The 24792-nt window shown below is 33.4% G+C and overlaps 2 protein-coding genes and 1 long non-coding RNA gene across 4 annotated transcripts; all 3 read right to left on the reverse strand.

Moving 5' to 3' along the window:
- Positions 1 to 4115: 4115 nt before the first annotated feature.
- LOC146721666 (uncharacterized) lies at positions 4116 to 5003 on the reverse strand. 2 transcript variants are annotated; one of them, XR_014925576.1, is made up of 4 exons: positions 4932 to 5003; positions 4666 to 4782; positions 4425 to 4588; positions 4116 to 4298 (listed from the first exon to the last, which is right to left on the reverse strand). It is a non-coding gene; the product is annotated as an uncharacterized LOC146721666 (long non-coding RNA). The 2 variants fall into 2 exon arrangements; XR_014925577.1 differs by having other exon boundaries at positions 4666 to 4837.
- A 6148-nt stretch (positions 5004 to 11151) lies between these two features.
- On the reverse strand, positions 11152 to 12050 carry LOC114936634 (uncharacterized). The gene is made up of 2 exons (XM_085486457.1): positions 11664 to 12050; positions 11152 to 11527 (listed from the first exon to the last, which is right to left on the reverse strand). The coding sequence occupies exons 1-2, from the start codon at positions 11708 to 11710 to the stop codon at positions 11152 to 11154; spliced, it is 423 nt and encodes a 140-aa protein (XP_085342583.1). The 5' UTR covers positions 11711 to 12050.
- Positions 12051 to 20979: 8929 nt separating this feature from the next.
- On the reverse strand, positions 20980 to 22846 carry LOC114930363 (uncharacterized). The gene is made up of 4 exons (XM_085486458.1): positions 22730 to 22846; positions 22155 to 22326; positions 21822 to 22020; positions 20980 to 21291 (listed from the first exon to the last, which is right to left on the reverse strand). Exons 1-4 carry the CDS (start codon positions 22810 to 22812, stop codon positions 21005 to 21007), a joined length of 741 nt encoding a protein of 246 aa, XP_085342584.1. The 5' UTR covers positions 22813 to 22846; the 3' UTR covers positions 20980 to 21004.
- Positions 22847 to 24792: the final 1946 nt, after the last annotated feature.

Raw genomic sequence — 24792 nt, forward strand, 5'->3', positions numbered from 1 at the left:
CGAAACGTTTGTATAATTATTATTTCAAATTAAGAATTTTCTTCTCAATAATAAAATAATATCGTATTGCTCGTTACACATGGCCTTAATTTAATAATTTATCATTGTTATTATAATTATAAATTAGACGTTTTATTTTGTTATTACTTTCAACCTTGTCTCTTACTTACACTGTATTGTAATTAATTTTTGTAGCCTAAAGAGGACGCAATTTAGGGTCGAAACGTTGTTTCTTTTGCAATAAAAGAATTATTACTCTTGGCCAGTGGTGGTCAATAAAGTTCTTTTAATTTTATTTATATTTTTACTTAAAACTATATTAGGCATTTTATCATAACTCATTTTAATCCCACGAGTAGAGAGGAAATACTTTGTTAACTCTAACAGACCCTTCTATGAAGGCGACCTTACTCCGGAGAATCGGCCGGTACCCCGGCGGGACCGTTTAAGACAGTTATTGTAAAAGTTGCTGCCGCGAAGGCGACGAGCTTCGGCTACCTCGCCCATGCGGGCATACGCCACAACTGCTACCTACCGTCACCGGAACCGCCTCGAAAATGGACGATAGAAAAATCCAGCAGCGCCTACGGGCGTACGCAGAATGGACAATTTAGCCACAACGAGCGAGCCCTCCTGCTTCTCCAGCTGATTTTCCTCCTAGGGACCGCACTTACGCCATTAGGACCCGATGTGCGTGATTCTGAAATTTCCGTGTCGGGTGAAGACCTGTGTGACCCAGTAATCAGTTTGGAGCGTTTGTGCGACTATTCTGTTCCGCACATTATTGAAGAAGACGAAAGTGGTACGATCATTGTTTAAAGATTCCCACTCTGTCTGCCACATGTTTAGTATTGCCTCATCCTGAATAATACTTATTGCTATTCTTTTCTTGGTTTCCGCGGGTATTTCAACGTTCCCGAAATTTATTGCCTGACCTTTCCGCGCGTGGTATCGCGTCGCGTATTCTTTTAGTAGAATGTCAACCGGCATTGCTCCTGCTACTACGCAAAGTGATTCGAAGAATGCTGTCCGATATGCTTTAATAATCGATATTAGCGCTCTCCGCTGCGCCGCTTTCAAAGTTTTGATGTCCCGTTTTGTGCATAAATCCGCCCAACTTGCGACGGTGTACGTTATTTTTGGTACAAAGGCTCCACGGTATATAACATTTAACGCGTCGTATTTAAGTCTCCACTTGGCTCGCGCGACTCTACCTAGTTTTTGGAATAGTGACTCGACGGCTGTTACTTAATTTTTGGCAATCCATTTTAACTCTCATCTTGTGGTCGAAAATAACTCTAAGGTATCGGACTGTTCGTTTAAAATTAATTCTCGCGTTTTCTATCTTTATTGTCGGCAGCGTATTCTTGAAGTCGACGCTTTTTCTACCGTTAGACTTTCGCTTTCTATCCGGTCTGTCTTCTCGTCTTTCGATTAAGAGTGTCCCCAAAGTTTCGGAACGGCCAAATATTTCAAAAATAAATCACTTAAGAGAAAAATGTTTCCTGCAAAAGTTGTAGGATTCAAAATAAGATACTTGACGATGAGGACACTCTTATAATTTGACCTCTATCCTCTATATTTGATCCTCGTGTAAAGGTCAAATTATCTCATCACCAGATATCTCTTTTGTACGCTAAAACACTCATGCAACCATTTTTATTTTTTTAGAAACCGACTCCAATTGCTTTGCAAAAAAATTATTTTGGCCTTGAAATAACTCCCGAAGGTCATTTTAATCCTTCTTTATGACCACATGTTTCAACGTGACATTTCCGTTCTTTCCAATTCTGATATCAAAAATAGATAGTCCTATTAAAATAAATCAAGTTGTCTTTGATTTGACCTCTTAATTTGACCTCAAGATCAAGTTCAAGAGCACCATCAAGTGCGCACGTTCAAATTCTAAAACTTTTGTATTTAACATAGGAAGTATGAGAAATTAGAATGATACAATTAAAATTAATAAAGATAAACATTTTGATGTTAAACGCAAGAATTAAAATTTACATACTTTCTTAATAAAAGCGCAGTTAGTTGACTTTGTTGTCATTATTAAACAATGTGATTATATCTGAATTTTTAAAACATTTGAAGAAACTTTTGAAAGAAAAAAACTGCATCTTATCGTTATGATGGATCGTCAAAAACTGAGTATGTAGAGTTTATGATTTTTATAATTATGTCATTAATGTTGTTTAAATTCTCTGTGTCTTTATGTAGGTTAACTGTATTATTAACTTTTTTGATAAAAAACATCTCTGCGATTTCTCTCTTTTTAACATGTTTTTTATTATGTAATATAACGGGTGATACCCAATCAAATTCATGTCCCAACTCTTGTCTATGTTTGCTTATGACCGAATGATTTGTTACATGTAATTTTATATTGTTAAAATGTTCTTTTATACGAGTACGCAAATGTCTTTTTGTTTGACCGATATATGAAGAATCACAATTTTTACAGTCAATTTTATACACAACATTAGTTCTATTGTCGTTAGGTAATCTATCTTAAACAAGATAGAAGAGAGTTTAAACAACATCTATGACAAAATTATAAAGGTCGTATAAACTCTACATACTCAGTTTTTGACGATCCTCCATTATAACGACAAAATGCGGTTTCTTTCTTTCAAAAGTTCTTTCAAAAGTTTTTTCAAATGTTTTAAAGTTCCGATATAATTACATTGTTTAATGATGACAACAGTGTCACCTAACTGCGCTTTTATTAAGAAAGTATGTAAATTTTAATTCTTGCGTTTAACATCAAAATGTTTATCTTTATTAATCTTAATTAATTGTATCATTCTAGTTTCTCACTTGAAAAGGACCAAAAACAAATGGTCGAAACGTTGTGGAAATAAAATAAAAATTTTCTTTGTGTAGTTTGGGTCAAATTTAATATATCGTTCCTATTTTAAATATCACTAGCGACGTTTTAAGCATTCAATTTGATTTTTAACATTTTTTTAAAAACGTCATCCTCACGAGATATTCAGAAGTACCCATACTTTTGACAAACCTTGTATGTAGCATTCATCATCCACACCTTTCATTTACACTCTACACTTTTATTATACCTTACACTTTTCACTGCACTTTTACACTTTTTACATCTTTATACATTTGTAATAACTTCAATTCATTAATTAACATAATGTTTTTAAGAAAAATCAATATTTCCATAACAACACATTCATTCATTTATTTGTTATATATTAATTCTTTTTGTCTTTCACTTTATACTTTCAATGAACAAACATTACTTTCTTAAAAGATCTGGTGAATTTATTCATAAGTCGCTACATTTTTGGTGACCCCGACGTGATATTAAAGCCGACGCATTTTAAAAGCTGATGCGGAATAAGTGTCAAGTGATCGTCGTATTTGACGTCTGCGAAATATTATCATCGCTTGGAGGAATTGCTGGATATTCTGATTTTAAGAGATTCATTCTCCGGATCTTTGAAACATTAGAGGCGGATTAGTCCTTCACGGAAATTCTCAAATCATTTTATCGGATTCCTGGAACAAGAGGAAAATGCCAATCGATAGATCACCAGTTAGACTCTGTACGGATACACAGATTGATATGGATTAGGCGAGCGGATCAAATCAGGTTGGATCAGATAATATTAATATTTTACCTTCTCAAACTGGACATTAGGTGAGTGATCCTATGTTACAAATTCACTCAAATGAGTTTCATTTATTAAAACTACCGACTTTCTGGCATAAGCAACCTAAACTCTGGTTTGCTTCTATTGAAAGTGAGTTTACGGTTTATCGAATTCGATCAGATGATATTAAATATATTTCTGTCATTCGTCATCTTGATGAACAAGCCTTAATAAACATATCTGAAGTCATTGAAAATCCACCTGAAACAGATAAATATAATTATTTAAAGAAAATATTAATAAATCGCTTTACGGATTCAGAGGAAAAACGTTTGAGACAAATATTAGCTGGAATTGAACTTAATGATAAAAAGCCTTCGGAATTACTTCGAGAAATTCGTCATTTGTCTGGAGGATCTTTAGCGGATAGTGTTTTGCAAATGATTTGGCTTCAACGCTTACCACATAGAATTCAAACGACTTTAGCCGTAGTAGAAGATGTTCCTCTTATTAAACTTGCGGAATTAGCCGATAAAATTGCTGATCGGGACGGCGGTTTGCAAGTCGCGGAAGTTTCCAATAATGCAAATAATAAATCTTTGGATTTTGCGGATTTATTACGAAGAATCGAAGCTCTTGAAGTTTCTCGTCGTCGAGATCGTTCCAAAAGCCGGTCTAGAGAGAATAGAAGATTTAGATCGTTATCGCGTAACAAAGACAAATCAAATAAAGATATTAAAGATACATCAATTTGCTTTTACCATAAGAAGTTTGGTGATAAAGCTAAACGATGTACTTTACCTTGTTCTATGTCCAAAACATTCTTGGCTTCACAGGAAAACTAAAAACGCCGTTTAAGACTGAAGCTGCTTACGACGGTGTTTCTAACAATCGCCTCATTATTTTCGACAGACATTCAAATTTGAATTTTCTTGTCGATACGGGCGCTGATATATCGTTGTTACCTAAAAGAGTTTTATTGAAGCCGTGGCATACTAATTTAAAACTTTTTGCCGCAAATGGTACTCAAATTAGTACTTACGGTTCTAAAACTTTAATTTTGAACCTCGGTCTTAGGAGAGAATTCAAATGGAAATTTTGTGTCGCGGATATTCAACGTCCTATTTTAGGCGCCGATTTCCTTTGTCATTTTAATCTCCTGATTGACATTAAAAACAAGAAATTGATTGATAACGTTACCGGTCTTATGAATACTGGAAAAATTCAAGAAGTTGCGCATTTGTCAATTTTTACCACATCTCCTGATTCTGTGTACCATAAATTTTTAACCGAATTTCCAGGACTCACCCGTTTTTCTCCAATTTCCTCGGTAAAAACGCATGGTGTTGAGCATCATATCTTTACGGAAGGTTCTCCTAAATTTTCAACTCCCAGAAGACTTACTCCTGAGAAACTTAAATGTGCCAAGGAAGAATTCAAATCTATGATGGAGCAAGGAATTTGCAGGCCTTCAAGCAGCTCCTGGGCAGCCCCTCTACATATGGTACCTAAAAAGGAACAAAATTCTTGGAGACTGTGTGGTGATTATCGTGCACTCAATTCAGTGACTATCCCGGATCGTTATCCCTTACCTCATATTCAAGATTTTTCTTTTTCACTTTTTGGTAAGAATATCTTTTCTAAAATCGACTTAGTTAAAGCGTACTATCAAGTACCCGTCGCTAAAGAAGATATTCACAAAACAGCTGTCACTACTCCATTTGGGCTTTTTGAATTTGTCGTAATGCCTTTCGGTTTACTAAACGCAGCCCAAACTTTTCAACGGCTCATGAACTCTTTACTTAATGATTTGAGTTTTGCCTTTTGTTATCTTGATGACATTCTTATCGCTTCTAAAGACGAGAAAGAACATATTGCTCACTTACGCATTATTTTTGATCGTCTTCAACAAACTGGAATGACAATCAATGTCGCTAAATGTCTTTTCGGTCAAAGCGAGATTTCTTTTCTTGGTTACTTAGTTTCTAACCAAGGAGTTAAACCTACATCCGAAAAAGTGAAATCAATTATTGATTATCCTAAACCTAAGACACTTCATGAATTACGCAGATTCTTAGGAATTATCAATTATTATCGTCGCTGTCTCAAGGATGCTGCAAATCATCAAGCTCTGTTAACAGAATATTTAAAGGACAGTCGCAAGAGGGATAGAAGAATTATTTCTTGGACTAAAGAAGCGGAATTAGCTTTCGAGTCATGTAAAGAAGAACTTTTACAAGTTACTACCCTTTCTCATCCTGCTCCTCATGCTCCTCTTATTTTAACTTGTGATGCTTCTGACTTTGCTGTTGGTGCATCACTTGAACAGTCTATTGACGACGATATCAAACCAATAACATTTTTCTCAAAGAAACTAGACAAAGCTCAAAGAAATTATAGCACTTATGATAGAGAACTTCTTAGCATTTATTTGGCTATTAAACATTTCAGGCATTTTGGTGAAGGAAGACAACTGATTATCAGAACTGATCATAAACCTTTGATTTTTGCTTTCCGTCAGAAATTGGATAAAGCGTCACCAAGACAGATCAGACAATTGGACTTTATTGCTCAATTCTCTACAAATATTACCTATATTTCTGGAAAAATGAATTCAGTTGCTGATGCTCTGTCAAGAATTGAATCTATTTCAATGTCTATTATAGTTTCTTTAGAAAAACTTGCTAATTATCAGAAAGAAGATGAAGAACTTCAAGTTTTACTTTCTTCAAATTCTTCACTTCTGTTGAAGAAACTTATTCTTTCAGGATCAACCATACCTATTTATTGTGATTGTTCTTCGGAATTAATTCGTCCATATGTTCCTAAACTCTTACGCAAGAGAATTTTTGATGTTGTTCATGGACTCGCTCGCCCCAGCGGCAGATTGACATCTAAACAATTACTACTGAAATTCATTTGGCCTTCTTTGAAGAAAGATGTGAAGGAATGGACTCGAACTTGTCTTCCATGTCAACGTGCGAAGATTTCAAGACACACCAAGAATTCTCCAATTAAGATTGCAATTCCTGATCAACGCTTTCAGCATGTGCATTTAGACATTGTTGGACCACTTCCTATTTGTCAAAATTACCGTTATTGTCTTACTATGATTGATCGTTTTTCCAGATGGCCTGAAGCTGTTCCTATTTCTGAGATTTCTGCTGAAACTGTTTCTACAACATTTTATTCACATTGGGTAGCACGTTTTGGTTCTCCTATCAGCATTACAACAGATCAAGGTCCTCAGTTTGAAGCAGCTTTATTCAAAGCTTTAACAAACCTAATTGGCTGTCAAAGAATTAGAACTTCTGCTTATCATCCTGCTTCAAATGGAATTCTGGAAAGATGGCATAGAACTTTGAAAGCAGCGATTATGTGCCACGAAACAACCAACTGGATAGAATCGTTACCTTCAATTCTTTTGGGATTACGTTCGTGTTTCAAAGAAGATTTAAAAGCTTTACCAGCAGAACTTCTTTATGGATCCACTCTTTGTATTCCTGGAGAATTTTTCATTGAAGAAGATTTTCCTGCAGATCTTGAAATCTTTCTTGAAAAACACAGGATTCATATGAGGAATATCAGATCATCTCCTACAAGTCATCATTGCAAAAGATCACCTTTCGTTCACAAGAATCTTTTTGATTGTACTCATGTTTGGATTCGAGAAGATGCTGTTAGGAAGTCACTACAACCTCCTTATTCTGGCCCTTTTCCTATTGAGAAACGTATCTCTGATCATTTATTTGCAGTTAACGTTTCAGGAAGAGTTGTCAATATTTCGACAGAACGTCTCAAGCCAGCCTTCATTCCTAGAACTTCAGATTCTACTGAACTTTCTACCAGATCTTCAGCTCCTGTTCCTGCTACTTCAGCTCCTGTTTCTGCTACTTCAAATCCTCCTTCTTCTTCTTCTACTGTTGGAAAAGCTCTACGTACCTACCCACCAAAGAAGAAGAAAGTCCATTTCGCAACGAATATCGTCACTTGGGAGGGAGTACTGTAGCATTTATCATCCACACCTTTTATTTACACTCTACACTTTTATTACACCTTACACTTTTCACTGCACTTTTACACTTTTTACATCTTTATACATTTGTAATAACTTCAATTCATTAATTAACATAATGTTTTTAAGAAAAATCAATATTTCCATAACAACACATTCATTCATTTATTTGTTATATATTAATTCTTTTTGTCTTTCGCTTTATACTTTCAATGAATAAACATTACTTTCTTAAAAGATCTGGTGAATTTATTCATAAGTCGCTACATGTATATGTATATGTATTTGAAAAATAGTTTGAATAATTAATAACAAAAGAACCGTTGAAGATGGAGGCTTGTCCTTTTGTACAAACGTGAGTGTTAACATCACGCACCTAAGGCCCGAGTTGCAGCCATTTATGTCTGCAAATATTGTTAAAAAAGAATATTACATTTTAAAAATTAAAAAATTAATAACAAATAAACCGCGCAAGATGGAACGTTCTACTTTCGCAGGAACGTAGATGGCGAGGCCGTCCTCCGATTCTCCGAGTTAGAATCCCTGATGTCGACAAAAAGCAAAAAAAGAAATAGTTACTACTTTTTGAAAAAATAATTTGAATAATTAATAACAAAGGAACTGTTGGAGATAGAAGCTTATCCTTTTGCACAAACGCGAGTGCCAACGACATCACGCACCGAAGGCCCGAGTTACACCCATTTATGTTTGCAAATATTCTTAAAAACGAATATTACATTTTGAAAATTAAAAAATTAATAACAATTGAACCGTGCAAGATGGAACGTTCTACTTTTACGGGAATGTATATGGCTAGATTTTCCCCCGATCCTTCGATTTAGAGCCCTTGTTGTCGATAAAAATAAAAATAATAGTTAGTTTCTTGGCTTGTGTTTAGTATTACCTCCCACCGACAGATGGCCTGACGGCGGAATGCCTTTCCGTAGTTAAGAAACCGTCAGCAAATTATATTAGTCGATCAAGCCTTCAATACTTACATTTGTCGATCTTAGTTTTTTTTATATATTTTGCGGATTCAATATTTCGCAGTTGGTATATAATTCTAAAAGTTTTGATGGTTTTTAATTTTTGTTACGTTATTTATAATAACTTGTTTTTCACATTTTAGTTTACATCTCTCCATCCTTTTTAAAAATGTTTGCAGATATTTTTAAGTACAATTGCTCTGTTAAACAATAGGTTTGTTCTTCTTGCTTACACGAAAAGTGTATAGTGTACACTTTTACTCCGTCCAATTTTTGAGAGTGGGGGTAACGTCGTGTAAATTCAGTGTAAAGTGTAAGCTTTTCAACGAGAACGCCGAAGTGTAACATCAAGTGTTTATAAATACGACAGCTATTTGTGCATAGTGTTCATATTTAAAGTTTTAATAAAAAAGTGGAATTTTATTGTTTAAAATTTATTATTGGTTATATTGTTACAATTATCACAAAATGATGAATGAATTAAATGTAGAAATTCTTAATCACATTTTGGAGTCGGAGTCTGAATCTGATTTGTCATCCGATGAAGAGGATTTTGACGAGATTGTTCCTGAACCACCTGTTTTATTTGCTGCAAATAATGGTAAGATAGTTAAATAATTTTTTACTTACTACATGTGAGTACATTTAACCACTGTTTAAAGTAATTTAACCTATGTAATCTAACCTCAAAACATTGTTTTTTAGATGAAGACATTGGACAATTATTAGAGCCAGTATTAGGAGTTGTTTAAAGAGTACATCACGTAAAAATTTTAAATTATATTGAAAATGTTGTACATTTATACACTGAGAGTGATTTCATAATGCACTTTCGCTTATCACGAGAAGTGACCAATGAATTGATCAATCGTTTTGCAGCATCTCAAATTTTTTTGGCATTACAAGGTTAATTATATCATAATTATGAGTTCCACATACATTAATATTATTTATAAATAACATATTTTAGTTGCATAATTTTATGAATATAATATCTTATTATATCTATGTATGTTATCACAGCTTATGCAGGCTACGAGCCTATTTCTCCAGAGAAACATATCATAAGTTTTCTTTGGTACGTTGGACATGAAAGCAGTGGCTATCGGGATGTAGCAGATAAATTTGGGATTACCATAAGTGCGCTGTACAATGTTATATCCCGGATCACAAATTTTTTAATATCTCTTGCACCAAATGTCATCAGATTTCCTACAATGCAAGAGAGAGAAGCCATTAAAGAACATTTTCTACAAATGCAAAACAGATTTCCTGGAGTAATAGGTATATTTCAAAAGTACTATTTTCATACATATAGAATTTCGATTATTTCATTACTAAATAATTCATTATTACAGGTGCCATAGATGGATCGCACATTCGAATCGACAAACCAATAGAAGACAAAGATTTGTACATAAATAGGAAACAATTTTTTTCCATTCAGTTACAAGGCATTGTGAACCACGGACAAAAGTTTATGAATGTGTTTATCGGTTACTCTGGATCGGTTCATGATGCAAGAGTTTTCAGGGAATCGCCTGTGTACAATAGACTGAATGAACTTTGTGGAGGTTTGTGACGTAATTTTTTTTAGATTAAAATAATATCAAAATGTATATTCGGATGCTATTGTAAAGAGACTTAGTGTACAATCTTTTACTGAACCAATTTTTTTAATTTGCAGAAGATGGATACTTGCTTGGAGATAGTGCGTATCCCTGTTTACAACGGTTGATTGTTTCGTATAGAGATAACGGACATTTGACACGAGCTCAAATCAATTTTAACCAAAGATTGAGTTCATGTCGAGTTATTATCGAAAATGCATTTGGTAATCTGAAACAGCGATTTCGTCAATTGTACCATTTTAAGTTACGAGACATTGTTCGAATGGTTCAGGTTGTGCATGCATGTTGTGTTTTGCACAATATGGCGAATGCTAATGATTTACAGTTATTTGAACCACCTCCCGATGAAAATCAACCTGATCCTGATGCTGTAAATGCACTGATTAATATGGTTGGAGATAATGCAATACCGCAGGATAATCAACAGGGACGAGAACTTAGAGATGAAATATGTAGACAACTCGCAGCACAATAAATGTCTCAATTATTGTACATTCTATTTAAATAAGAATTATGTAAATTTATCTTTTAAAGGCCTTATATATTATATTATTTGTGAATTATAAATAATAAATGTGTTTTCAATAAAAATCCTTATTTCATATTAATATAAAAATTCTTTTATTAAATTGTTCCATTAAATCAACAATAAACAATAAACTTCACAAATATAATACAAAGCTGTTTTCAACACTGTACAAGAAATGTGGAAACGCATAAGTAACGAAATGAAAAACTAAGGATATGACGTGACTGCAATACAAGTGGAAATTAAATGGAATAAAATAATATAATCGTCGGCTAAATTTACTGAAAAGAAGAGTCGCCACGTCACACTGGTTAATTTTTTAAAAATAAATTTAAAAATTTTTTTAATGAATTTTTTTTTCTTCCAATTAGTCGTTTCTTCGTTGTCTTTGTTGAATAATTTCCTTTCTGTGGTTTTCTATTGCGGTCAAATGTTCTTCTTGTCTATCTTTTATTGATTTATAGGTTTCCAGGATTTGTGATAACATTTTATCTTGATTTTCATCGCGTTTTTCGAGTGTCTTCCTGTATTCTTGCATCTCTTTTTGGCACTGTTGCAATGCCTTTGCCGTTGTTCCAGTGGCGATTCTTTTTTTAGCAACAGCAACGAGGTTGGCATTTTCAGGTACGGTTACTACTTCACTTTCATCAGCCACAGGCATATCTTCAGGTTCCTCTCTTTTTTCTACGTTTGATGTGGTTGGTAATACAATTGTTGTCGATACTGGCATTAAAATCGGCGCACTAAAGTTAAAAAATAAAATTAATTTTCAAAAATTAATGATAATATATGAAAATATATGAACAATTTTCAAAATATGCAATAATAAATATACTTAAATCACAATTCATAGATGATATTAGTATTTACGAAACAAACCTGTTATTCAATAAAGTCCTGAGATCTGATATACTATTTCGGACCATTACTCTTATTTCCGGACCCGCCACAGCAAGTGGAACTATTTTGTGGCTCTTTCCCAAAATTTCTGTCAGTTCCCTGTAAAAGCATGTAAGTAAAAATAAAGCATCAATTTATTATGATTTATTATTATTTCAATTTTAGCTATACGTAAACGTTTGGTAACTACAGGTAATCCGCCCTCTTCCTGTCTTATTATTATTGGAAATAACTTTTTTATATTGTCTTTCTAAAGTCTTCCATTTATTTTCCACTTGTATAGGAGTCACGTCGTATCCCGAGTTTCTCATCTCGTCGCTTATACGCTTCCACATTTCTTTAAAATTTTTAATTCTTCTAGAACTAACTAATTTTTTCTTCTCCTTGTAGAGTGATAAAAATAGTTTGGTATTTGCATCATTTCATGTAAAAATTTCAAATTGTGTTGAATGACGTTTGGCTTCTGATTTTCTTGATTGGAAATGTTAGTGTCCGGTGTGTCTATTGTTCTGTGTGTAGATGTTAATACTATTAAAACTTTTTCGTTATCCAAAGTACATGTAATGGGTGGACCATTCAAATCTATTTCGGAAGTGTGTATTTTAAAAGTTAGCCCACCTACAAATTAACATGATACACATGTAAATAAAACAATTAAAAATGTATACATACAATTAACAAAACACATATGTAAATAAAACAATTAAAAATGTATACATACTGTCGGTTTGGCATGTTATGTAACCTTCTTCATCAATAATTATTGATTCATCGGCATTTCGAAATACTATTGCCGTTTTAGGCACTTATACGACTTCTTCCATTGTAAAAAATAAAATTAGGAAGCAATCGTGGAAAACTATAACCTCTTAGTGTAACTTTACACTGCGTACACCACCTCTCAGGCTCGTGTAAACCAGTGTAAAATTCGTCATAAAAGTGTGATCCACTTTTCAAGACGAACAGCGTGTAATCCAGTGTAATCGCACAACTCTACGTCATTTCCGACAAGAAGAACGCCAAAGTGTACACTTTACACGATAGTGTACGAAGTGTAAGCAAGAAGAACAAACCTAATGTTCTAGGTTTTAAATCTTTTTACGCATTTTTTAATTGTTTAAATTTGTATTATATAAGATTCTATTTATTGAAACGTCTTAAGTTCAGTTGCACCAATGTCACTACAGTTCTTCGCTTAATTAAAATGCGTTTACAGTAAGTGTTGCTTAAAATTCGCTAGCGTTCCACAGTTGTTATAGAAGTAATATCACAGTATATACAATAGCACAACTCTCTGTCGGCACCTTTGATGTTTGTGTAACATAAAATGGAGTACGCATGCGCGAAATCAGCGAGTATAACAGTACTGCCATCTGAACTTTTTTTTCACTCTTTCTTCATTTTTGCTCTCTTTTTAGTATATTACTACATGTAAAATAAATTAATTTTAATAAAAAATTATGTATATATAAGATCAAGTTGTTAATAATGTTAATGTATGATATATATAAAGCAAATGTTATAAATATTAATATTTCATTTAAAGCGCAATCACACTTTTTATTATGAAAATAAGACTGTATATATAAATTTAACATATATAAGACAGGCTATAAGACTGTATACTTAATATTAAGATTTATAAATGTTTCACATTTAGAAGTTTCCTATTTTTCTTACTAATGCTTTTGCATGATTTATTATGCTGTGTTAATGTAAAATATATACACGTACGTAAAAATAATTTTATCAAAAAATTAGTAAAAAAAATCTTGGCATAGCAATTCAAAAAGTATAGTTTGCACTAAATAAAAAAGATAATTGGCAATATTTCTTTTAAAACAATTATTTTCAAAATTTTTTACAAATAATTCTTCTAATTGATGGATTTAAAAACAAAAATTGCTATTTGGTATGTTTAAATAGCCATATAAATTATTTTCTTCATTAGAATAAGCTCGAAAAGAACAATATAATATAGTGTCTTCTAAAACAGCGTTATTTTTATTTACATATAATATACATGTATTACAGGAATAAATTTCCATACACTTTTTAATCAAACATCCACACACATATGTAAACGCATTCTCCTCTGGCAGATCCATGGAATAGTAATCATGGTTCGGGATATCTAAAATTTTACGTGGCAAAAGTGGAATAGTTTGATTTAAACATTTACTTGAACACGGCTTCTTAATAAAATTTAACATTTGGTAATTATCATGAGCACAATTTTGAGATTCAGAATGCTGTAGAAATTTAATACTGAGTAATTTTTTAAAGGCACGCATAAATTAAATCGATGTCGGATTCAGAGAATTACCATCTTGTTGCATAATAGTATCAAAGAAATTTTCGACACAATTTTGATTTATTCTTCGTGTTCGAAGATAAGGAAAATTAAAAAATTTTAATTTTTTATTCCATAACTGCATTATACTATTAATTGTAATCTGCCAGCACTGAAAACATTTAATATTTACATTAACACGTGAACCGTTGGCATTAATTATTGTAATATATTTGAAAAGATGTAACATTTTCTCTAAGAACTCTTTTTGTTTCTCACTACCAGTATAAATTTCTCCATATTCTTTTGGATTATTTAAAGCAAATGAATTTATAATATCAAATAATTTATCTAATTTTTCAATAAGTTCTATTATGCCAACTGCTTCACTTGGAAGAAAACCAAACGACATTTGCGTGCATATACCTGCAGCTACCCGATTGCTAAATATTTGGACAGCATATTTTACTTTCATTCGTTGAAAGGAATTTGGTTCAATATGATATTTTGTTAGATGAGGAGCCATTTTTATTCATTGTTTAGAATCTCTATTATAAAATTGGATTATATGATTTTATGAAGCAACTTTATTATCAAATTTAAAATTATATTTTAATAAATTATTACGAGTTGCTTTCATTAAATAAGGAGTATCAAAAATATAAAAAATTTCCTCTTCATTTACTAAAAATGTTGAATTTTCTGTCGAAATACCTAATTCACGGGATAGCTGCATAAAATTAGACCCCATATCAGAAACCAATGCATGCACAAAAGCACCAGAATTTCTAAATTTTATAATAGGCGATTTTTGGCAACTGTTTGGTACATGTACCGTGGTTGTTATTGGTAGAGGCGGAACTATTTTTGGTATAGGTACCAGCAACCATGTCACTAAAACGTGTTGATTTTTTTCTATACGCGCAAATTCAAAACTGTCAAATAATTTATACTGTTGTATGTAAGTGTGAAGTAGAGAGACATGAGTTTCAAAGTATTTTTAACTATTTTAATAAATGAAATGTATAATGACGATAAAGATAATCAAGTTATAACAGAAATATATGAACAGTTTTTTCACGCAAGAAATGCAAAAAAAAAGGAAAATATTAAATATGTTAGAATTAAAGGAAAAGCAAAGTTATATTCGTCCAGCATTATCCCTACAGTAAAATCTCTGTGATACCAGGAAGTTTGCCGAAAATCGCGATCCCATTGTTGCCGCTTTATTCCGATCGTGATTGGTCGTGGCGACGCGATCGATCTCGCGACGCAAGTTGACGTGAAGTGCGCGACGATGAGCGATGCAATGTTCGTTTGACAGCTTGCAATTTTGAATTAAAAATAATTAACTATAACTATAATTATTATATAATCTTAACTACAAATAAGATATTATATAATCTTAACTACAAATAAGAACGTAAAAACAATGTAGAAAATGATAATCTTTTAGTATTTAAAAAAATATTTAAAATATTGACATTTTTTTATAATTTTATAATAATTCATAATAATTTTATGACTTTAGCATAATTTAATCAATAATTTTAGCAATAATTTATAACTTAAAATTTGAATCAGTATAGATATTTTAATTTTATACTGTGCGTGCGTGCGTGCGAGTGTGCGTGTGTACGTACATGTGTATGTGCATGTGTGTGCATGTGTGTGCATGTGTGTGTATGTCTGTGTATATGTGTTTGTGTGTGTTTGTGTGCGCGTGCGTAAGTACGCGCGTGTGATAAATAATTATTTAATTAAAAATTAATTATATATTTTTTTGGAATTTTTTTATCAAAGATTTGTAGCATTTTATCAATAAATACATCATATTTTACACACATAATTATTCACATTTATTTACTATTTATTTAATTTGATTATACGTAATTACAACTAAAATAATTAAGCAGAATTATTATATATATAATTTTAACTACAATTTAGAATGTAAAATACAAAAAATACGTCTTTTAAATATTACCAATATTGATAGTTTTTATAATTTTATATTTATAGTAAAATTATAATTTTAGCAATAACTTATAATTTTAAATTTTTATTAATTTATATATTTTAATTTTATTTAATTAAACATTTCTTTATTTTAATAAAAAATTTTTTTTTTATTATAGCGAAATAACATATTATGTCATTATTCAAGTAAAGAAAGAAATAATATTTTATGACTGTATTATTGATACTCTGAAAAATATAAGTATAATATAATATAATGAATAACTTTTTATAAAGTTCTGGAAGGAAATAGAAGATTGGGAGGTGGTGGTGATGATGGAAACATGGATAGAGGAAAGGGGGTGGGAGGCGATTAAAAAGAGGTTACCGAAAGGATATAGATGGGAGAAGCAAGCAGCAAAGAAGAGAAAGAAGAAAGGAAGACCGATAGGGGGAATGATCATGGGGTAAGGGAGGAGAGGGGGAAGATAAAAGTATCAGAAATGGGAGAAAAGGAGGAGGGAATAATGATGGCGGATTTAGAAGTAGGAAGAGAGAAGTGGAGGGTAATAGGCGTATACATCAACGGGGACATGGAAAGGAAATTGGAGGAAATGAAGGAATGGATGGAAGAGAAAGAAGAAAATAAATGGACGATTTTGGAGGAGATTTCAACGCTAAGGACAGGTAGAAGGGGGGGAGTGATAGGAGGGGAGGAGGAAGAAGAAAGAAGATCGAAGGACAAGAAAGTTAATGAGGAAGGGAAGAAGTTGATAAAAGAGTTGGAAGAGGTGGGATGGGGAATTTTTAACGGAGGGATAAGAGGGGATAGGAAGGGGGAGTACACATATACAGGAGGAAGAGGGAAATCGGTAATAGATTATGTGGTGGGAGAGGATAGAGTAAAGGAAAGGATAAAGAGAATGGAGGTGGGAGATAACATAGAATCGGACCATCACCCATTGATTGTAACGCTAGAAAGAAGAGGAGGAGCTGAAAAGGGAAAAAGGGGGGAGGGAAAAGGAATAAGAAAAAGAGGGAGATGGACAAAGAGGGGAGGAGAAAGAATAAAAGAGGAAATAGAGTGGGGAGAGGGGTGGAAGGAGGGGATTGAAGAGGAGCTAGAGGAAAAAATAGGAAGAATAGAAGAGGAATTGAGAGAAGGAGAAAAAGAGAGTGAAGAAGGGAAAAGGAAAGGGTGGTGGGACGAGGAATGTGAGGAGAAGAGGAAAGAAGTGAGGAAAAAGTTAAGGGAATGGAGGAAAAAAGGAGGAGGAGGAGAAGGATATAGAAAAGTAAGGGCGGAATATAGGCTAATGTGTAAAGGAAAAAGGGAGGAGGAGAGGCTAAGATGTTACAAGGAGGCGATAGAGGCAAGAACGGAAGGAGAAGTATGGAAGATTATAAACAGGGAAAGGAAAAAGAGAGAAGGGGTGAATGAGGAGATAAAGGCGGAGGAATGGAAGGAATACTTCATGGACTTATTGGGAGGGATAGAGGTAAAAGTTGTAAGAGGAGGAAAAGAAAAAAGGGAGAGAGATGAGGAGCAGGAGATAAGCAGGGAGGAAGTGAAGAGGATGCTGGGAAAACTGAAGAAAGGAAAAGCAGCGGGGGAGGATGGGATACCGAGTGAGGTATGGAAATATGGAGGGGAGAGGGTAGAAGAGTGGGTATGGGAAATGTGCAACAGAGTATGGAGAGGAGAAGGATGGCCGGAGAGGTGGAAAGAAGGGATAATAGTGCCACTGTTGAAAAAGGGAACGGGGAATAAAGTGGAAAACTATAGAGGAGTGACATTGATGCCAACGCTATACAAGATATACGTGGGGATTTTAACTGAAAGGTTAAAGGAAGAAATGGAGGGGAAGAATATGATACCGGAGAGTCAGACAGGTTTTAGAAAGGGAATGGGGGTGATGGATAGTATCTATGTGTTGAACTATCTGGTGAATAAGAGGGTAAATAAGAAGGGAGGAAAGGTAGTTGCGGCATTTATGGACCTGAAGGCGGCGTTTGACTCGGTAGATAGGGAGGTGTTAATGGAGGCAATGAAGGGGAGGGGAGTGAGGGAAGGATTAAGGAGTAGGATAGAAGAGGTGTACAGGGAAACGAGGAGTAAGGTAAGAGTGGGGAAAGAGGAGGGAGAAAATTTTTGGACGGCAAGGGGGGTGAGGCAAGGTTGCCCAATGAGTCCGCACTTATTCAGTCTGCTGATAGCGGATATAGAGGAAGTGCTAAGAAAAGGAGGTTGGGGGGGGGGTGAAACTGGGAGGGGAAAAGGTGCATTGTTTGGCGTACGCAGATGACATGGTACTGTTGGCGGAGGATGAGGAAGGGATGATACATATGTTGGGGAAAATGAAAAGTTATATGGACAAGAAAAGGTTAGAGGTGAATGTGGATAAGACAAAGGTAATGAGGTTTAAAAAGGGAGGAGGAAGAATGAAGAGAGTGGAGTGGAGATGGAAAGGAAAAAGGTTAGAGGAAGTGAAAGAATTCACATATTTAGGGTATAAGCTACAGAGGAACGGGGGGCAGGAGGCGCAGGTAAAGAACAGAGTTAGGAAAGCAGGAGCGGTGATAAGACAGGTGTGGGGAATGGGAAAGAGAAGGTTTGCAGGAGACTGGATGAAAAGAGTATGGCTAATGGAAAGGTTGGTGGGGACGGTGTTGGAATATGGGGCGGAAATATGGGGATGGAAGGAGAGGAGAGAGGTGGAGGCAATGCAGGAGCGATGGATTAGGTGGACGTTAGGAGTAGACTGGTGCACGCCGGGGTATATGGTAAGAGAGGAGATAGGAAAAGACAAATTTAGGATAAGGGCAGGAAGGAGGGCGGTAGGGTATGAGAGGAAGTTGGAGGAAGGAAGGGGAGGAAGTTTAGCGAGGAAATGTTTTGAGGATATGAAAGAGAGGATAAGAAAAGGAAAGGAAAGAACGATGTGGGAGGAAGAGAGGGAGAAATTCTGGGAAGAAAGAGGAATAGAAGGGAAAGAGATGGAGGAAAAAAGGGGAAGGGGAGAGGAAGTATATGAGGGGTGGGAACAGAAAGACAGGGAAAGGCAAAAGGAGGAAAGATGGGAGAGGATAAGAGAGTCGAGATATAATAGATGGTATGAGGAATGGAAGGAGGAGGGTTTACCGGAATACCTGAGAAAGGGATGGGGGGAAAGTAGATGGAGAAGGATAGTTAAGTTCAGAATGAACAATGAGATGAGAGGGGCGAGATACTGGGAAGAAAAGGAGAAAAGAAGATGTAGGTTATGCGGGATAGAAGATGAAACATGGGAGCATGTGATAGGAGAATGTGGGGAAGAAGGGGAGAAGGGAAACTGGTGGGAAAGAATGAAGGGAATATTGCAGGAAGGAGGAGAAGGGGAAGGATGGATGAGAGAAATAGAGAAAAAGAGGGAAGAGGGGAGAACGGAAGAAAAGGGGGAGGGAGGGGAAAAGGACGAGGGAAGTATGAGGAGGAGAATGAGTGAGGTATGAATGAGGTGGTGGAGAATATATGGGGAATCGGAAGCCGAAGCGAAGCGATAGGTAGGGACGGCTCTTTCTCTCTCTAAAGTAGTAGATAAGTAGGTTAAGGTAGAATTAAGTTATTTGTAAATTAGATGTAAGAGTAGAGATAAGAGTAGATATAAGTATAATTGTAAGAGTTTTGTAAGGTTGGGGAACGCTCCTTCAAAAGCGCCTTCAATCCCTTAGGGGACGAATAAAGAATTGAATTGAATTGAATTGAATAACTTTTTATAGTCGCATATTAGCTAGAAAGAAATTCAGAATTTGAATAAGATAAAATTATGGAGATAATTATTTAATTGAAGATCATTTATTTATTCTTTTTCTGAATTTTATTTGTAACATTTTATCAATATATACGAGGTGTGTTCAAAAAGTATCGCGAATTTTGTTTTTTCAAAAATTATTTATTTATTCATGAATATCTATTTTGTCCCCTTCAAAGTAATCCCCACCAGATATTATACACTTGTGCCAACGTTTTTTCCAATCCTCGAAGCACTTCAAAAAATCATTTTTTGTGATCTTGTTCAGCTCCTCCTTCGATGCTGTCTTTATCTCCTCAATCGTAGCGTAGCGTCGTCCTTTCATGGGCCTCTTCAGTTTCGGGAACAAGAAAAAGTCACAGGGGGCCAGATCTGGGAAATACGGTGGCTGCGGCATTATTAGTGTGTTGTTTTTGGCCAAAAATTCGATGCTGTTTTTGGTCGAAATTGAGCAATTTTGGTACGAATTTCGCGGCGACCCGTGTCATGCCCAAATCATTGGTAAAAATCGAATGGCACGAGCCAATCGATATGTTTAGGTCTTCAGCAACTTCTCTAACGGTGATTCGACGATTGACCAATACTATTTTCTTCACTTCATCAATGTTTTCGTCTGTTGTTGACGTGCTCGGGCGTCCGGCACGCTCATCGTCGTTCACATCTTCTCGGCCCTCGGAAAACATTTTGTACCACCGATAAACGTTGCTTCGGTCCAAGGTAGCTTCACCATATGCCACAGTCAACATTCGGAATGCGTCCGCGCACTTAATTTTGTTTTTCACACAAAATTTGATACAGATTCTTTGATCCATTTTTTGGAATAGGCAAAAATCGAAGACGAGCCAAAACACGTGCAAGCAAAGCAGCTGTCAAAAATTAACTGAACATTCAAAATGGCCGTACTTGTCGGCATAAATGAGAAACATGAGTACCAATATAACGCCACAAAAAAATCGAAAATCGAATATACGTAACCCGCGGAAATTCAAAATTCGCGATACTTTTTGAACACACCTCGTATATATATATATATATATATATATATATATATATTATTTGCAAATGAGAACGAGAAAGTAAAACATAGTAATATTAAATATTTAATATAAAATACATATAATAATACGTATAATAATGCTAAATATTTAAAATATAATGTTACTTATTGTAAATATTTAAAGTATTTAAAATATGTTATTTATTACTTTAAATATGTAAAATATTTGTATTTTTAAAATCAAATTGTCTCTTCGTAAAGAAAATAATTTTGTTAAAATTTATGGAATAGGATGATATCCTTTTAAGGTTTGCAAAAATGACATTTTTTCGCCGTCAATTAATTGCACATTTTCCACTGACGAAACTGAAAGATATGGAGGTTTATTTTCAGGTACTTGCATTTTTCCTATTACTTTAATTGGTGAGCCGTAAGTGAAATTATCTTCAAATTCTCCATTACATGTTATTAAAACAGACAGTTTATAATAACCATCTGTAATCGCTCCAATGTAAAAATGATTATTAGATGATTTTTCAAAAATCATTTTTATATGATGTTCCATTTCTGAAAAGAAAATTAAAATATTTTAGATAATAATTAATTCATATAATTAGGAATTTTAATGAAAACAAATATACAGAATGTTTCAGAATTGATAGTTGAAATAAAAGAAGCATATTCTACTAAAACTTAAATTAAATTCTTTTGATTATGTTAGTAAACACAAAATAATAATAACATAATATATATTAAAATGTCTGTTCCTATAATGTAACTGTTATATAACAGAGCATGTCACGTAACTGTTATCTTATTAAAACGGACTTTTTAATATATATGTTATGTTACAGTTACTTTGTGTTTACTGAGTATATTTAATTATATTTGATAATTGTTGTTATGTTTGATTATTGTTATTATTTGATATCGTTAAATTGTTATATTTGATTATTGTTATTATGTTTGATATTGTTATATTTGATTATTATTATTAAATTTACAATTAAAAATCAAAATTTGATTTTGGATAATCAAAAAGTTTTAAATTTAAATATATTGATTAACATATAAGAGAGATTATAATATTAAATTACCTATTATTAAACCACTTTTGGTTCTGGCATTTTGCATTTTAATCAAAGAAATTGTTTCAATTTCTTTTGGTATTTTATAAATGCCAATAGGAACGACAATAGTGGAACTTCGGATTAATAATTCGTATGGAAATGAAGCATTATGTAAATATTCTTTCCTCAAAGGGATTTTAGGTACCACTTTTTGTAGAGAATAAACCTATACAATTTAAGAATTTGTTTTAATTAATATGATAAATAATATTATATAAATATATTAAAATGTAATGTTATATAAATAATAATATATAAAAAATCTTATTTTAATACTATATAAATATAAAAATATCTTACTTGTTCTGTTTGAGTTATTATGTCTGCATATTTAAAAGCTAAATCATTCCAGGCAGCAATTTGAATGGTAATTTCACCGTTGCTCATAATAAAATTAAAAAGATGCGTTGTTTTGCCATTTCTTGTGGTTGATTTAATTTGAAATATTGAACTGACGTAGCCAGTTATTTCACTATAATGAAAGAATTTATTTGATTGAAATAAGGAAATGTTTGATTAAAATTAAAATATCTAATATAATTAAAATTTAAAATTATAAATTATTGCTAAAATTATTTAATGTAAAACTATAATTGTAAATAAATATATAATGTGTATATGTATATGTGTTTTTGTGCGTATGCGTTTGTATATTTGTGTGTATCTGCATCTATGTATATTTAAATGTATAATGTGTATGTTACATGTGAAAATTTAAGTGTACGTGTATGTGTGTGTGTGTGTGTGTGTGTTTTTATGTATGCATGTGACTGTGTGCGCGCGAGGTGTGTAAATTTAGTTTTATAGTTTTTATTTTCTTTATAATATTATAACTAATTATTAATATGCATAATCATTAAGAAAATATAACTTACAAAGTCGTATCGTTTTCCATAATGTCCTCCAAAATTTCTTTTTTTGTAAACAAATTGGTATTTGTTATTTCTTTTAAAGCCATGTTAAACCTATATTAATGTGTTTATATTATTAAATGCTTTTTTAACAATTATTAATAATATAAATAATGTTCAACATTGAGTTTTATACCAAAATTTTGCTCTGTGAAAGTAGAATTTATTAATTTTGATACTGATATTTTCAGCATAATAATCTTTAATACTTACGTTAAAAAGAAAATGAATGTACTACACAACCGTCTTGGAGTCGATACACACAAGAAATGCTCTACGGTTTTTTGCTAGCGTCTTTTTTTTTCCTTAGAAACGATGAAAAAAGAAATATTTGTTTTTCCTTGAAAAACAATAGAAAGTTAAAAACAAATAAATATGAATAACTTTATAAGAGTTTTAACAAGGCTCTGTAATATAAATATAAATTTAACGTATAAGACGGGCAACAAGAGCCAAATCGCGGATGACAATGCGTTATCCTAACGAAACTAAATAATTTTTCGTTAGAATTAAATACCGGTGCACAAGGCACCAAATTTTTACTTGGACACGGCCAAGATTTTAAATATGAAATAATCTCATATTTTGAGATTTAATTTCAATACCCCTTTAACCCCCCTACGGAAAATAAATAAATGAATGCAAGAGAAAAATATAGATCCGAAAATCGCTGAATCGGGAATCGAACCCGAGACCTTTCGCTTGCCAGGCGACTGCTCTTCCAGCTGAGCTATTCAGATCCTTTCGATTCTATACTTTTCTCTGTTATATATATTAATGTTGGTAAACAAACGCATTTTTTAAGCCAGCGTGTATCAAATATAAGAGTTTTAACAAGGCTCTGTAATATAAATATAAATTTAACGTATAAGACGGGCAACAAGAGCCAAATCGCGGATGACAATGCGTTATCCTAACGAAACTAAATAATTTTTCGTTAGAATTAAATACCGGTGCACAAGGCACCAAATTTTTACTTGGACACGGCCAAGATTTTAAATATGAAATAATCTCATATTTTGAGATTTAATTTCAATACCCCTTTAACCCCCCTACGGAAAATAAATAAATGAATGCAAGAGAAAAATATAGATCCGAAAATCGCTGAATCGGGAATCGAACCCGAGACCTTTCGCTTGCCGGGCGACTGCTCTTCCAGCTGAGCTATTCAGATCCTTTCGATTCTATACTTTTCTCTGTTATATATATTAATGTTGGTAAACAAACGCATTTTTTAAGCCAGCGTGTATCAAATATAAGAGTTTTAACAAGGCTCTGTAATATAAATATAAATTTAACGTATAAGACGGGCAACAAGAGCCAAATCGCGGATGACAATGCGTTATCCTAACGAAACTAAATAATTTTTCGTTAGAATTAAATACCGGTGCACAAGGCACCAAATTTTTACTTGGACACGGCCAAGATTTTAAATATGAAATAATCTCATATTTTGAGATTTAATTTCAATACCCCTTTAACCCCCCTACGGAAAATAAATAAATGAATGCAAGAGAAAAATATAGATCCGAAAATCGCTGAATCGGGAATCGAACCCGAGACCTTTCGCTTGCCGGGCGACTGCTCTTCCAGCTGAGCTATTCAGATCCTTTCGATTCTATACTTTTCTCTGTTATATATATTAATGTTGGTAAACAAACGCATTTTTTAAGCCAGCGTGTATCAAATATAAGAGTTTTAACAAGGCTCTGTAATATAAATATAAATTTAACGTATAAGACGGGCAACAAGAGCCAAATCGCGGATGACAATGCGTTATCCTAACGAAACTAAATAATTTTTCGTTAGAATTAAATACCGGTGCACAAGGCACCAAATTTTTACTTGGACACGGCCAAGATTTTAAATATGAAATAATCTCATATTTTGAGATTTAATTTCAATACCCCTTTAACCCCCCTACGGAAAATAAATAAATGAATGCAAGAGAAAAATATAGATCCGAAAATCGCTGAATCGGGAATCGAACCCGAGACCTTCTTTCGCTTGCCGGGCGACTGCTCTTC

The sequence above is a fragment of the Nylanderia fulva genome, unplaced genomic scaffold (genome assembly GCF_048542155.1).
Source record: "Nylanderia fulva isolate GAGA-0341 unplaced genomic scaffold, ASM4854215v1 Scaffold432, whole genome shotgun sequence".
NCBI lineage: Eukaryota > Metazoa > Arthropoda > Insecta > Hymenoptera > Formicidae > Nylanderia > Nylanderia fulva.

Bases quoted from the DNA above. Each gene is read 5' to 3' on its own strand.
- LOC114936634 (XM_085486457.1), bottom strand. From the start codon at position 11,710: ATGGTCCGAAATAGTATATCAGATCTCAGGACTTTATTGAATAACAG. The intron at 11,528-11,663 runs GTTTGTTTCGTA...TTTTAACTTTAG, and splicing joins AGGACTTTATTGAATAACAG to TGCGCCGATTTTAATGCCAG.
- LOC114930363 (XM_085486458.1), bottom strand. From the start codon at position 22,812: ATGGCTTTAAAAGAAATAACAAATACCAATTTGTTTACAAAAAAAGAA. The intron at 22,327-22,729 runs GTAAGTTATATT...CTTTCATTATAG, and splicing joins ATGGAAAACGATACGACTTT to TGAAATAACTGGCTACGTCA. The intron at 22,021-22,154 runs GTAAGATATTTT...TAAATTGTATAG, and splicing joins TAATAACTCAAACAGAACAA to GTTTATTCTCTACAAAAAGT.